The following is a 15,813-nucleotide window of genomic DNA, read 5'->3' as shown; positions in this document are numbered from 1 at the left end:
AAATTTCAGACAAGATGCCAAATGTGTTCAGATTGCTTTATTAAATCAAAAATTGCAACACTTGCTTAAATGTGCAACAATAATTTAACAATATTCCTACTGCAAGACATGGTGTGGCTTTCAACATGTTATCTTCATTTTAACAGCTCATTGCCAACAGATCGTTCATACACTTTGACAGTCATCTTTTGATAATAAAAACGGGCTTTAAAATACCTTAACAATGATTTCAGCCTAAAATCTTAGGATTTTATTTACACAATGCATCATGTGATTTTAGACTAAAACATTCAGCACATAAAACCCCTTAAAAAATAATAATAATAATACTAAATGCCCAAATACCTCCTATGACCATTAGTATAAGGGCTTAAGTCAATGTTAAAATTGATTATTGAAAGACATAGATAAATGTAACCCACAGTTAAAATTGTGACACCTGAGAATTTCCCACTCACAGCTATCACATAAGTTAGAATGAATGAATATTGCAGACGAGCAGGCAACCTCACACACAAACACACGCGCGCACACACACACACACACGTTCACACAACAGCAGGACAAGTGGGCCACAGTGTTGTCTCAGGAGCAACTACTTTGTGCCCCTGTATCATCTTCTCGTTTTTGTCGTTTCTTTGCTCGGATTTCATTCATGGCTTCCTCAATGGAGCGTGTGTCCCTCTTGTTTGCTACGGGTACTAAACAGAAAAGTAAAATCTTAGCCTCTTGTATAATACGTAATAATTGATTGGTTTCTTTACCAGACTTACCGCAGCCATAGGCTCTGTTGGCCTCTAGTGTGTGTGCTGCGTCTTTGGCTGCTGATGTGCCAATAAGGTGACTATATTTGTCTCTGTAGTTGGAGTTGGGGCATGTTTCAGACTTCTCAGACCTCTGGGCCTCAGCTTCTTCTAATGCTGCTTGCTCCTGTTGAGAGGTATAAAAGATAGGTAGCTTTATATTCTTAAAATATTTTATGAAAGTGTTGGTTGTGTGTTGCTGCTTCTAAATGCTGGATCTTAATTCTCAACAAGGTACCAAGTCTGACAAAATAACACAAAATTTTACACTTCTAGTTAGGACTGGGGAATTCATCAAATTTAAATCAAGGTCAAGGTTCGGTCATGTCTATTGCTGGGTTTCAGACGACATCACATTCTATAGGCCAATATTGTTTTATAGAGATGTGGACAGCTGAAAAGAATGTTGTTAAAATACAGATTTTTGTTGTGGTATAGTGAGCTCTGAGGTCTAGTCATGAAAAGAAATGATCAGGTTGAGGTTATGCAGATGACGTCACAACATTTCAAATGTAGCAGCTTGTTCACATCTAAAATATGAAAGAGCTGCTACTGTAAAACAGTAGTAGAAAATAAGTTAACAGTAAAAAACAGGGACACTGTAGATTACACGCAGATTTGTCACTGACACAGACTTTGGGATCAGACACAGCTGAACTGAACCTTTCTCTCCTTAAATAAGTTTCTGAGTTACAGTGCTGAGGACATCAATTAATTGCGGGGTGAGTTCAAGTGTCCTTTATCTCCTCTTGTCGTTAACCAACAAGCTAGCTACACTCCGTCAGTTGAAGTGACAATGGAGAAACTACTTTCAGTTTCCATTTTGCCATATAAAGCTAAATTTGAGCTAAAACAAAATAGCTCCATGGACAAAAATCTGGACACAAAAAAAAAAAAGACCAAAGAAATAAATTTTATCAGTTATTTCTGTCCCTATTTCTGCAACTCAGTGCCACTCAGTCAGATGTTGAGGGGGATTTTCTTCAATAAAGTGCTGTCATTGCATAATCTGGCTGTTTCTAGCTGTGATGATGTCATACTCCCAGATGGGGCAAGAGCCACTTTTACCTTTTTCATAGGAAATACTTAAAAGGTAAATTCACAAATGTTGAACCAACTCATATCTATACGTGTTTTGATGATAGAACCTACTATATTCCAACAACAGTCGGCATTTTAACAATATTTTTAGCTGTCCCCATTGTATTAAATATTATTTCATACTATAGAATGTGATGCAATCTGAAACCCATCTTCTTTTTTTTAACCTTGTATACAATGCATTACATTTTTGTGGTAATGGCACAAGCAGTTAAAAAGTCTTGTTTATTTTCATAAAATCAACATTGAAAGTCATTTTTATTTTGCTTTTAAAAAGAAGAAAAATCAAGACCTTTAGTCTTCGGCGCTGCTCTGCTAATTTTGGGTCCCATTCCTCTCCTTTGCGATATGCCTCCAATTCCTCATCTGAAGGGGCAAACTCCTGCACAGTGTAAACAGGGCATGAATATTGGTCCCAGATTAAAGCAATGTTTTAATAAGTTATTCAAACCTTCTTAAAAAGCATAACGTAACGACTCTCCTCGTCTTCCCCAAATGAAAAAGAGGTCAGCCCTGCCACTTCCGCCACATCATGCCTACAAGAAAACAGCAATTACACACAACTCTAGAAACAAACTCTGTGAAACATGAAACAAGGTAAGATGCACTTACAATATACTTCTTTCTATTTTGCCCATAGGATTGTATTTTCGTTTTTGTTGTGTACTGTCTTGAATAAAATCAGACACTTCTTTTTCCATCTGAAATTTGAACAAATCAACAATTTCACAAATCATTAATTTCTCAGCCACACATTAGTAAAGTACTATAGCCATCATCTCCATAGGACAGACTGGCATCATCTTCCTGCCACACGACAGGAAGATGATGTTTTGTGGAACAACTTTTACCCAGCAGGTACCAGAGTAGGATTTGAACCTTATCCCATTGTAAGATACATTATGCTACTTACTTTTTTCCTGAACTCTGCCTTCTTTCTTTTTTCCTCTTCCTCCATCTTCTTTAGTCTAGCCGCTTGTTCTTGAAACAAAAAGGTGAACATCATAAACATACACAGCACATTACACAGTAATACAGAAATCCTCACATTGCACTATTTTCATGATTAACAGTTTCATTAGTGCAACATGATTTGTCGACAGCATTTAATATTTGAGATCCATGTAGGACTACTTCCATAGTTTACATAATACTTATACATAATACTAATATCTCGTCTTTATCACTCAAAGGCCATAGGATGCCTGTCTTAGTTTTCAGTAAGTTTTATTGTCCAGTCGACTAGAGGACACCTGGTGATGAATGGTAACAGCAGAAAATCGTGCTGTTTGTAACAGTAGCTTCATTGTTGAGTGTATCAGTATGTCCTCAGTCTCAGGACATCCCCGGAGCCCAGTGCAGAGTTTACTTCAGCTCGGGCTGGTCAATGACAGTGCTTTCTGGGACTGTGTTTTCTTGTTCCGACGCAACAGCCACATATTTAAGCCCTTATTTATGAAGTTGAAAATTACCTCTAGCCTTTCGTCGGCTTTCTTTATCGCCGACTGTAGGAGGTTTTTCCATCGAGTTTAAGATCGAGCCTAGGAGGTCCGCCATCTTGGGGATAGAGCAGGTCGACCCTGTGCTTCTGTTATGAGCCGAGCGGTGCCGGTCTGCGCATGCGCACAGTGTCACGAGCGAAAACGTCATTATTTCAACAAAGTTTAGAGCTGATGGTTTACTTTTAACCATGGATCTATGCTTTTAACTCTCCCTTTAACAAACCCATTGCTTCAACGATGGGCAATAACATTTATATTTAAAAATATGCTCATAATGTAGGATTTTATTACATCTTTTATATATTGCTTATAGCCTACATATTGTGCGCATGATGTTCATGTTTTTTGTTACATTGCTATCTAAAAAAAAAAAAAGCATAATCCTAGTGTTACTTGTAATTGCTAGTTATGTTTGACTTTTTTTCTTTGAAATGCATTTGTACTATGATGTGTGGATGTGGAAATAGGAAGCCAGCCACCCAGTGATAAGTTTGTTATTGTTAATGAGGCAGAGGCATGGACTCCTCCCCCATTTGGAAGTATAAATGCAGCATGAGTCTGCCATGCCAGCAGCAACTCTGAAAGCTTCATATATCCCAGCATGAAGGGACTAAGCTTTGTTCTCCTTGTGCTTCTTCTGATGATGCCAGATGGGGAGGGTAAGCACTGTACTCCTAACACTGTGTGAAATCAATCTGAACAAAGCAAAATCATTTCTCTTAAAATCTGTTTGATCACTTTCAGTGCTTGTAATATTGTTTAAGGATACTGTCAATATTTTATATTTAACTTGTTTGTGATATTTACAGACATGGCATAATTTTCCCAAAAGTCAATATTTTGTACAGTCAATTTTTCTGTAATTCCAATGTCTATGTATGTGCAGGTACTGATCCAGACATGCAGTACTGGACCTGTGGGTATAGAGGACTCTGCAGACGGTTCTGTTATGCTCAAGAGTACTTTGTTGGCCATCATGGTTGCCCTCGCAGATACAGGTAGATCAGACTCATCTGCCCGGTCAAGGTGGATTTTAGTCATAAAATGTGAACATCATTTACTTAGGTGCTGTGCCATACGCTCCTAAATGCCTCGAGGGATGGTGATGCAGCACACGATGAAGCTTATGGTCAATAGGCTCTGCAAAACGCACCCCAAATAAATTGGTTTACATTTCCAGTTTGTATGTCTTCATTTCTGTGTTGGGATGTCTCTTAACATAGGTGTGGTCTCTCTTGGTCAAATCAGGGGAGCATTATTGGGTTTGGCATGCTTGCACACTGCACTGTCCTGGGAGACAATGACAGTCAAGTGACTGGCCCAAACAGCTGTGATGGTACAGAGCCTTTGTGAATGAAAGGTGAATGATGTCTCTGCTCTGTTTATGTCATCTCTGCGCTCGGACTGTCTGCCTGAATCACATTGTCTAAACCAGACCTATGCACCCACCTGCCATCAAAACTGCTAAGCACATTGTCATGTCTGCCAATGCCAAGGTCAAATATCAGGCATAAAGGTTGATGAATTTATCCAGCAGCAGATATTTTTCTATGCTAAAACGTTCAGTGCAAAAAGGAGTAGAGTCTGAAGACCATCCTGGGTCAGTAGGTGTTTGAGGTATGAATGCTATTTGTAAACAGAATCACTGTATTGTGCTCTACATTGTCAGCTGGGAAATCTTTGTACTATTCAATGCTGTGGCTGTGACCAAACCCCACTAATGTGTTGACACCAAACTCCAATATCTTCACAATACAAATAGAAATACATTAATAGTCAGGTGAGGACAGGGACAGATGAAATAAGTTGCCTAATTGCTCCCTTTGCAGTACTGATTCTGGACAAAAAGATAGCAGCAGTTGAAAGCATGGCAAAAATGTTTTATCTCCAAAAAACTATTTTAACAATGTAACCCATATCTTAGTTTCCTTATAAGGGTTCTACAATGAATTTCACTGACAGTAAATAAAATAAAGTAAAACAAAATGCTAACCAATATCCAGCAAAACAAGGATAACATGAACTGAACGTTAAATTGATATTGACTCTGTATTTTAACAGATCTGCCCAAATTGAACATCTCTTAACATTTTCTGTTTTTTAAGATGTTTTGAACTTCACACTTAAAAAAAATAAATGTTTCAAAAATGTCAACATGCTGATCAATCAATATTCCTTTCCAAGTTAACTTTGAAACTCATGAAATCATTTTCAAGGCAAAACCCTTTAACTGGTCATTGAAAATCAGTAGTAAGCCTGAGACTTTGATTGTCTTATGTAATAATGACAATGACCATTTGGTGCCATTTTCAAATTATTTAGTAATGCCATTATTTTTTTACAAAACAGTCATAAAATAGGTTTTCACCCTTTGTTAAATGTGTGTGCCGCATCACATTTTTGAAACATTTTATAAAACACAAAGAACTACTCTAATAACTTAACATCTGCCAGACAAAAACAAGCACAACTTACAACTGCTGTTCACATACTCATTTCATACCTTGATTAGAATTTTCAGGACAAAATTTCAAAATGAAAAAAACAAAAACATTTGGGAATAAGAAATTATCAACTTAAAAAAGAAAAGCAAAACATATTTCCATACATTTTCTAAAAAGCATACAGCAAATATAGCCGTCATTTACTCAACGGATGCGTTTGACTCAGTCGCCCTATTGTAAAACAATTTTCAACAGAAATGTGCAGTCCTTAAGTACAATCACAAAGACTGAGTCACAAGAACTACTACACTAGAACTTTTTGTCCTTGAAAAGGACATGCGACAGAATCTGGAATATACTTTCCACTGCTTTAATACAAACAGCTGTTACATTTAATAAAAAGTCATATTTTTCATTTTATAAAAATGATAAAATGTAATTTAATAGTTTCCTCCAAAAATCATATTATTTTGACAAATTACTAAATGTAATCCACAACTGTCTGCATTAATGCCTCCATTTCCAGATATAAAAATATCATCAGTCAGTGCAATATTAGACCATACAAAGCTCATAAAGAAAGTGCAACTGATAAGAAGTCAATGCTTCTTGGATTTCACACTTAATATCCTCAGCCTGCACCACAAAGAGCCAAAGCTTTCCAGCTTTCTCATAGCAATGTAAATGTTTATGTACCTGTTGTGCCAGGAAGATGTGACCTGTTTTCAATGTTTGTTATTGTGCATGTTGCCTTTAATATATATTTTTTTACATTAAAAAAAACAAAAAAAAGTTGGGTGAATTTGGGACAGATGACTGGATAACTTGGATAACTGTTTGTTGTGAGTTTAAAGGCATTAAAAGCCTGGGCAACTGCTGACAATGTTATACTAACAAAAGATCATGAAGAAGAGAACACAGTACAGCTGTGAAGACATCATGGCATTGTGGCTTTGACATTATCAGCACTGAGAGAGTGTACAATAAAATCTTCAGGGGAGAAGATTTTTGTAGTCTGTCCAATGTTTACATTTGGCTGTCATTTACATTACACCAAAATCTCCTTTCTCTTCTTCTCTTCTGCACATTTGGTCCCACCTTTTGCTATGAATTTTATCTTCTGAGTGCAGTCATTTAACACATCTGTTTGTAGTGCAGGCCTTGGCTGGGTGGTCTGTATGGTGACAAAGCCTCTTCACATTCAAGTCCTCAAGGCAAAGAAATCATTTGTGGAACAAGTAAATAGGCCTCTGAAAACCTAAACAGAAAAAGAGAAAACAAACTCAACATTGACAGAAAGAGTAGAGATGTATAATGTGGGAAGGGGCTGGATTACCTTTGACAACAGATTTGGGGGCTCCAAGGTACTCATAACTTGTGAATCCCACATCACTAGTGAGATAAGACGTAAACTGCTCTGGTTTCAGGCTGATATTGCGGTAGTTTCTGTAAATATTTTCCTGTTAAAAAAAACAAGTGGATGTTGCTTTTAAAACCAATTCTACTGAAAACACTTATTTTCTTTAGACCTATCACCTAACTAAGGGCATGAGCTTGAGTCCATAAGAAGAGGGCACTGCACAAAATGTGACTGCACATCTCTCTTATCGGTTTGTATGGCAACAAAGCTGTGAAAGTGGATCATTGCTATAGATATAAAATCATCATACTTCTTATGTAGAGCAGCACACTCTACAGAATGTAACTAGTTCATACGAAATTTACATCATACAATTTTTGGAAGCTTACTGGAACCAGCCAAATATATCATCCTCAGAATATTGGCACAGCCTATTGGCCATGGTTACTCTGTTTTAAAACTAAATCAGTATCAGCTTTGAAAAAAACCTTATTGACTCTAATTTTAATGGATGCAATTAGGTACTTGCAAAGGCAATTCAGGCAATACAATGTCCACTGCAAACAACAAAATTATCTCCGGGTGCATTTTCCATGACCATCATTATCTTTAACAGGCTCTGCAGAGCCACTCTCTCCAAGTAAAAAATGTGCCAACCCTGTCTTTTCTTAGTTTACGAAGGAATATTTTCACATTCACACAGAAAAGTCACCCATTGTTGACTGGTTTTGATCAAACCTACAATAAATTTGTGTTGCTTACAGTGAGTTTCTTCTTGCGGCCGTAGGACTCCCAGGGCTGAGGCTCCAGGATGAAGACCCCTCCAGGACGCAGATGTCTGTACGCTCTTTTGAACAGGCGCTTCAGGCCCTCGTCGCCCCAGTTTAAATGAACCCACTTGGTGACGCTCAGACACAGAATAACATCGTACTCTGGCCGCTGAGTCACAAGAAGGCTGTCATTTTCCAGAACATAATTGGCCTGAAAGAGAAGTGGTGATCAGTCAAAACAACACAAATCACACCACCAATCTACAATTAACATGAATTAAATATGAAAAAATGATAAACAATAAAACTAAAACACATACAATGACCAGAGAAAAGCATTTGAAACTAATTTAACCAGAAGTTTTCCTTATGGAATGTAAACAAATCTGACTTAACTACAACCCAGATCTCACCTTCACAAATGACACATTTGAGGGGAAGTACCCAGGCTGAGCACTGGTCGCCTCTGTCAGTGGAGGTGCAGCTATGGGACCTCTGGAGATGCGCAGTGACACTGGAAAAGTGGAGTTGACAGAATGGCCAGCAGGGGGCTCCTGTCTCTGGCTACCAGCTGCACTTGTGTGACTGTCATTGTCTTTTACTGCCTCTGCAGGACCACTGTCCTCTCTCACCAGCTGCCCATTCTCAGTCTTTCCCACAGTTTCAGTGTGAGTGCTTTCTGTGGCAGTGTGGCTTTGCTCACTCCCCTCTGTTTTAATACTCCCTTTCTCCTGAGCTGCTCGTCTAGCCTCTTCTGTCTGCAGCTCAGACAGATAATGGCGAATGTTCTTTCGGGCTCCATACACCAGATCACCGTCTATATCCAGACCCAATATGTGCGCGGGTTGAAACATTTTGGCAATGTAGAGGGTGAGGTGCCCTGCATTGCAGCCAAGATCTAGAACATCTTTTCCCTTAAACCATTCAGGTTTAAAAACACGTATACGCAGGTCCTCGCTTGCACCTGGATTGCGATAGCCGTAGTACTTGTTGTAATTTCCATACTGAAACTTTTTTCTCTGCCGCTGTGGTTGCTGATGTGGCCCAGGCCCTTGACCACTTTTGGCACCAATTTTTGAAGTGCAAAAAGACTGGGATGCCCCTGTGCTACCATCTCTGACAGACCTTACAACGGGAGTAGAATGGGTCACTGGAGGGTCCATTTTGCCAGAGTTGCGCCTTCGTTTGCGTTTGCTTGTGTGCTGATTTGTTCCTGTTACAGAGGAGCTCATCTCCTCCACAGACATCTCTTCTTTGCAGCTCCCAGAGCAGTTGGTCAAGTGTTCATTAGAGTCCCCCACTCGGGATCCATCCAACTCTTTGGAGACATTTTGTGCAGAAGAAGATGCCAATGCATTGCCATGCTGTGGACAAGAAGCTGTTCTGGCTTCATTTCTTCCTAAATCAGGCAGAATGTGCTGAGAGGCTGAAATATTACTACAACTATTACCTCCATGATGTCTGTTACGGTGTCGCTTTTTGCCGCCACTTTTGTAAGGGGAAACCAAAAAGCTGCTGTCTGCAATGCCACTGTTCAGGTTGAGTGGATCAGTAATGTCCCTGGGGATGAGGATCTCCACTGGGTCTCGGCTCTTTGCAGGAAGTGGAGAGGATTTAGGCGTCTCTGCGTTCAAAGCTTTGTTTACCTCTTCATCCAACAGACTGTTGAGATTCAGTGGGTCAAAAATATTTCCGCCCAAAAGAAAGTTTGTTGGCAGGACAGAGTCACTCTCAGAATTGGCCCTTCGCCTTCTTTTGCCAGATGTTGGGTGCTTAAAGCTAAAGCTTGACGTGTTGCGCCGCTTTGTTATTCTTGACGGTTGCTGTTGTTTGGAATGATGAAAGCTGTTTCTACGGTTAATGTTATTGTCATTCCCCTTTGCCCTCTGCATGGCAGGTTCAGAGTGAGTAAGGGCATCCATAGTGCTAGTGTGCTTAGGCGAGGCAGCAGAATCAGGAAACGGACAAGCAGCAGCAAAGTCTGGTGTGGCAACAGAATCCTCTACAATTCCTGAAATATTAGCATAACCTCCAGTGCAATCTGATAACTGGAGTGATGACGCTGAACTGGCCTGAGGACTGCCAGTTTTGATGGTTTCCTCATCAACAGACATTTCAAAGCTTCTGTCCAACTCCTAGAGGCATATAAAAGGTTCTCTGTCTGAAAAAGACCATCATAAACAAAATTAAAATGTTGAAAATTATAAGAATAAATTAAGTTAAAACACTGTAAACACCACAAAATGCCCAAATACACAAAAAATCGAATGTTACTAGGTAGAGTAAAAATGTGTCCAATTAGTCACAATAATAAATACAAGTGAAAAACTGCAACACAAGTTACAAGTAGTAAGAAAAATAAAATATTTAAGTATAAAAAAGGTGCACTGTGCATTGCTGAATGTAAATCTTTGTTGCACCTCATCAACTCTTTGTATCATCACTAGTGTGAAAGTTTGGGACTCCCTGTGTTGGTCCACGGTGCTGCGGTTAGCTGTGGCTAGGCTAACTAGCTCGTAAGCGGGCCACATTCAACAACGTCGAGAAAACGATTAACATTTGCTTTATTCTGGCCATAAAGCGTCCAACTAAAACTCAAGTATCTACCCACCTCTATGCGCTGCTGTCCGAGCACCTCTAATATCCTGTCACATTAGTGAAAGTGATACTATTTAGCAGATGGTTTGCACATACAGTCTTCAGTGTTGTCACCATCAGAATAACAGTCTCACCTCTCTCCCCGCCTCTCGGACTGTCACTGCCGCTCGCTGCTCTCCGGGGCTAATGCTAATGCTAATGGAGCTAGCTCTCTCTCCAGCCTCACACAGCCGCGGCCAACGGCACGCACACTGTGACAAACACAAAGTCCTGAATTATCTCACACACGCATTTAGTAAACCACTAACATCTAAAGATTAATCTGAATGGTGAATGAATGATTTGACTAGATGAGAGACACGACATGACGGCGCATCCGGACTGCGCTGGAGCTGCACTGGTGTGGCAGGGCCATGGGGCGGGGATCAGCACAGCCTGAGCCCTGCTCCACAGGAGAGAGAGAGACAGGCCTGTTAGGTTAAAAAGGTAAGACATAGTTCACTAACACACCGACAGACACTAACAGGACATACGGTCACTAGGACCAACGGACAATAGTTGGATTGTTAATTTAAAAAAGTTATGCACAGTTTATTTAACAAACAAATTCCACTAAAGGTAGAGAGAGAACACAAAGTGGTTAAGGTAATATTCAGTTTTGCCTTTAAATGTAGCATTTATTTACATTTGTTTATTTATCTGTTTTCTCTCTGTATGTCTACATCGACATTGAGTTAAAGTATCCTGCATTTAGGTGTGTGACCACAAGGGGGGGACAAATACAAGCCTTTAAAGTGTTAACACAGTATGGCTTATATGGCTGGTGTAAATTGTATGTTACTGCATTTCTTCATCAAGCATGCATATACCATGCATGCTTGGTGACCATACCACCACAGTAACAGGTATTATTTCCTATCATTACTGTATTAGTCTGCATGTTTATAGGCTGTTTTATCTGGTTCGGTCCACACATTTAGTAAAGGCCTGAACAATAAATCACTGTTTTTTTATTGTATCAGAAATGATATGCAAACATCTCCGTTTTATCTGTGGTTAATATGGAGCTATAACATTTGAAACAGACATTCATAGTGGTTAATGTGTAAAAGTTAAGTCAAGTAACAGTCACTTTTATTTATTTCTATTATTTCTATAATAGCACATAAACTGGCCATCAAAGAAAGCACATGTTTGGACAGTAAGAGTGTAGCTGTGGAAAGTGGGTCTGTGTCAGCGTGGTGATTAATGAGTAAAAACAACACACTGGACTGACTTCACCCATAGAGAGGCTCCAGCCTTAAAGCTGCAGCTGTGGCAACAGCAAAGTTTGTGTTTTTTAGGTAAAAGATGTCTCTAGTGAGCTAAAAGAAAATACCACTGGCCCCTAGAAAGCCTAAAGTTTTATTTTCAAAGAAAAATGCATGTGCTATTTTTGTCAAGTACAGGTTTAAAATCATAATGACTGCATATGTGATTTAGCTATAACTATTTGGACTACTCAAAGCACAATAGAGAGAATATGTTTTGTTTTATTAAATGTATATTATATTTATATTAAATAGGGATGGGACAAAATCTTGTGCCACAAGGTCCCGCGAGATCAAATTGAGGAAAATTATCTTGTGAGATTTTTTTTTTCCATTTGGCTCTGATAAAAAAACAGCTTGAGTTTCACTTCTTGAGAAGCTGTAGTTCAAGAATGCATCTCTTCAATTACAACAAAAATATGAAATAAAATAAATAGTGAGGCCAAAACTGTGAACTCTTGTCTTGTTCTCATGGACCCAATCTTGTGTTTCCTCTCATCTTGTGAAAATTGTATCTTGTCCCACCCCTAATATTAAATAATAATTATTATATTCTGTCTTTGATTGAAGGACAGTTATTGGATTTCAGATCAGTGCCAGTTAATTTCATCACTTGTCTGCCCTGTACAGGAGTAGAGAGGAGAGTACCTGTCCCTCACCAGTGTCCCCCAGCCCCTGTCTTTTCTTATGCTAATAAAAATGTGGTCCTGTGTCCCGAGAACCATCTGCCTTTCCTTGGGGTCTGGGCCTCAGCTCTTCAGACGTGTCCCATTGTCCATGTGTATTCAGCCAGAAAGCAGTGAGTACACATGCTTCTATGACCCCAAAACGCGTGTTTATAAGAAGCACGAGTGTGTTGTCCATTAGCCTTGATCTGACAAAGGGAGTGGCTGTGCGTGTGGCCTGGCAGTGTTAGGAAGATCATGGAGATGCGAGTAGCCTACTGTGATTTCTAAAAGTTAAACTGATATATAACAAATAGTATAAGTGTATCTTTATAGTTCCTGATTAAGAAGCACTGTTATTAAACACAAATTGATTTTAGTTTGCTATTTTGATAAGAGTTTTTCAGGGTCGTGTGAGGGCATCCAGCTCAAATGTAGTTTTTAATAGATACAATTATATCAATATAATAATTACATACATTATAGATCCTGTAGGAGGAGAATTTAATTTCTAAAACTCATTATCTCAGTTTAGATTTGCAGTAAAATACTAAATTCTTCCATTTCCTATCTGTGATGCCAAATCAGGTGAATTTCCAAAAGTGGTACAACTGTTATTGATTAAATCCACAGGGTGCTGGTGGTGGATATTCCCTGCATGAGACTGAATAACTTGACATTTCAAACACAAATGCTGATATGAATGAGCTCTAAGACAATAAAGAAAGTTTTCCTGTTAAAAAAACAAACAATTCTTTTGCCATGAACTGGCAGTATCCCACCAGTGACATGATGTCATTTGTTTGAGACCTGCACATTGTCAGTGCCTCATGCTTGCGGCTGCATCGAGATTAGTTATTGAACTGGCCAAGCAGAGGAAACAAGGCCGCTTCAGTGGCACAGCGCACAATAAGCCAGCTGTCAGGGGGCGGGGCTTGTTCAAACCGCTGCTTTCCCAGACCAGACTGGTGTGTCGTGGTGCCCTCTGAGAGATGATAGGTGTTACTGTGCAAGGACTGATTTATATTGACACATGCTTAGATAAAAGACAAGGAAGTAAGCGTTCAAATTAAAACTGTAATTGAGCAGTGAACCATCAACTCAATACTGCAATTAATAAAACTCACAATCAAGCATTTTTAATTAGAACTAAACTGCCATATTTTAGAAAAGTGACATTTTTGTTGTTTTAGATGGTGAGAATTCAAACATGACATTTGTAGAAGAAGAAAGGAAGGCATAGTCACTAATATTGCTTGAGATCAAACATAAAAAACAACCATTATTAGCTGAATCCACATGTTGTGTACCAGCATGCAAATAGAGGATAGAGAATCACTACTGGTAAAAGTAGTGTTAATTTAGTATTTAGCAGCATCTTAAAATCCATATTGGGTTACCATTAGGCTAACTGAAAATTCTATGAGGTGTGACAACAGAATCCTGAGTAGATGAATGATAGACCACAGTGGAAAATGAGGGGAAAAGTTACATCAAATTTTGACTGAACAAGGCATTGGACATTACTAACCTTGCATGCATATCTGTTTTATAAATCCTTTATTAATCCATTATTTCATTTAGTTTTAATATTTCTTGGCAATAGGAATGTTAAATGCTGGAAAAGTTTAATGAGAACTTAACTGCTGTGTCATCTGCAGCTCACATCTGTCTAGCATTACTATAATGATAACCACACAGACTGTAAATTATCAATAAATGCATGCCTTTATCAGCAGGATAGAGCCCTACTAACCTCAATTATGTTCCTTTGGGGCTAATCTGTGCAGTGCCAGCGCCCACTACAAGTTGTTCTCTCTGTTATAGCTGGAGCATGAGCGTGACCTATTATCTTACATGCCAGGTTAAAGGCCCAGGGCTTACAGAAGTTAATCTTGCATGATAAGTGAAGGGCCATACTGTCCATCGCTGTGAATATGACTGAAGCTTTTTTATCAATCCATAGTATTTCCCTTGTTATATTTATTTATTTAAGGCAAGGTTACAAACACAGTATAAATGCATTCTCCTTTTTGCTGTTTGCTTTATAATTTTAAAAATGTGACTAACACAGCATTGACTTATTAATCGACTAAACATGTGTGAATAACTCTAAACATTGTACTGGTAATAGCCTTTCAAGCTCGCCGAGGTCATGTTTAATGGCAGTAGTTGCAAGAAGTGCACTTGACCTGTTCACCTTGGCTCTTCTCATGTATCATCATTTCCTGTGAGTCTGGCACAATAGTGAATCCTCTGGTCCCGCTCCCCTGACAGACACAGCTCCACTGATGTGATCATCTAAACCATAATTGAATCAGTTTTATACAGTAGTCAATGACCACCACTGTGATATTTGATTCATAAACAAAGAGTCATCATTTCCAAACCATATAGAGGCCTCTCGCACATCTAAATGATAAATTAATCTTATGTAGTGTTGTCACAATACCACGTTTAGGGTTAGGGTCTTTTATACAATAGTATATAATCAGTAACACAATATAATGGTTGTTTCTTTAGTAATACCATGTGAGTTTATGTCTCTGATATTCTAAAACTATGGAAATGTTCCATTTATGTAATCTTTTAGACAAACCTAATCTTATACAGTATTTTGTATTTTTTTCATCATAATTGAACATTATAGTTAAGATGAAATGTATTGAAATAAATCATTTTGTGCTGGCATAAAAACAAAGAGCAGTCAAAAGTAAATAATATTCACACATAATATAGTATTCATTGTTGTTATGGGCAAACAGAAGTCCTTAAGAAGAGATGATGCTTCGGCAAATTGTACTCACTCTTTCCTTCCCTTTTCCTGAAAACACAAGTTGCACTTCCTAAAATTTTGCAATGTTTTGGGGAATTGTATATTTATATAATGAATTGTATAATCTGCGGTTTAAAGCTTGTTGACTTGTTTACAGGAAAGCCTCATATTTCCTCTGGGATTTCCTAGTCACCCAAAACACACGGAAATTGTAGAAAATATGTTGTATTTATTATAATACAAAAAACAAGGAGATGCCATCTTCAACCTCCAAGTAGCACATTTGGCTCCCTCCTCCATCACATATTCAACAGTCTTATCTCTATAGGCCATCATGCCTCAGCTCTACTTGTATATGATTGCGTTTTTTTAGTTTTTTTTTTCCTCAGGTAAGTTATTACTGCATATAACCCGATTCACAAATGATTGGACCAAAACATATGAGACAGAAATGAATGAGCATATTTTATCCCTGTGCTAATAA

At 38.5% G+C, this 15,813-nt stretch overlaps 2 protein-coding genes across 3 annotated transcripts; both read right to left on the bottom strand.

Moving 5' to 3' along the window:
- Window positions 1-23: 23 nt before the first annotated feature.
- spag7 (sperm associated antigen 7) lies at window positions 24-3,475 on the bottom strand. Its single transcript, XM_033979089.2, has 7 exons — window positions 3,377-3,475; window positions 2,818-2,885; window positions 2,517-2,605; window positions 2,356-2,440; window positions 2,197-2,286; window positions 774-930; window positions 24-701 (listed from the first exon to the last, which is right to left on the bottom strand). The coding sequence occupies exons 1-7, from the start codon at window positions 3,459-3,461 to the stop codon at window positions 586-588; spliced, it is 690 nt and encodes a 229-aa protein (XP_033834980.1). The 5' UTR covers window positions 3,462-3,475; the 3' UTR covers window positions 24-585.
- Window positions 3,476-5,267: 1,792 nt separating this feature from the next.
- Window positions 5,268-11,029, bottom strand: LOC117382013 (7SK snRNA methylphosphate capping enzyme-like). Of its 2 annotated transcripts, none has more exons than XM_055226909.1 (5): window positions 10,713-11,029; window positions 8,394-10,141; window positions 7,973-8,191; window positions 7,187-7,310; window positions 5,268-7,108 (listed from the first exon to the last, which is right to left on the bottom strand). In XM_055226909.1, the coding sequence occupies exons 2-5, from the start codon at window positions 10,092-10,094 to the stop codon at window positions 7,074-7,076; spliced, it is 2,079 nt and encodes a 692-aa protein (XP_055082884.1). In that variant the 5' UTR covers window positions 10,095-10,141; window positions 10,713-11,029; the 3' UTR covers window positions 5,268-7,073. The 2 variants fall into 2 exon arrangements, with proteins under 2 accessions (XP_055082884.1, XP_033834973.1); XM_033979082.2 differs by having other exon boundaries at window positions 10,592-10,960.
- Window positions 11,030-15,813: the final 4,784 nt, after the last annotated feature.

The sequence above is a fragment of the Periophthalmus magnuspinnatus genome, chromosome 14 (genome assembly GCF_009829125.3).
Source record: "Periophthalmus magnuspinnatus isolate fPerMag1 chromosome 14, fPerMag1.2.pri, whole genome shotgun sequence".
NCBI lineage: Eukaryota > Metazoa > Chordata > Actinopteri > Gobiiformes > Gobiidae > Periophthalmus > Periophthalmus magnuspinnatus.
Note: the sequence above shows the minus strand (reverse complement) of the source record. Positions and strands in the feature narration are given on the sequence as shown.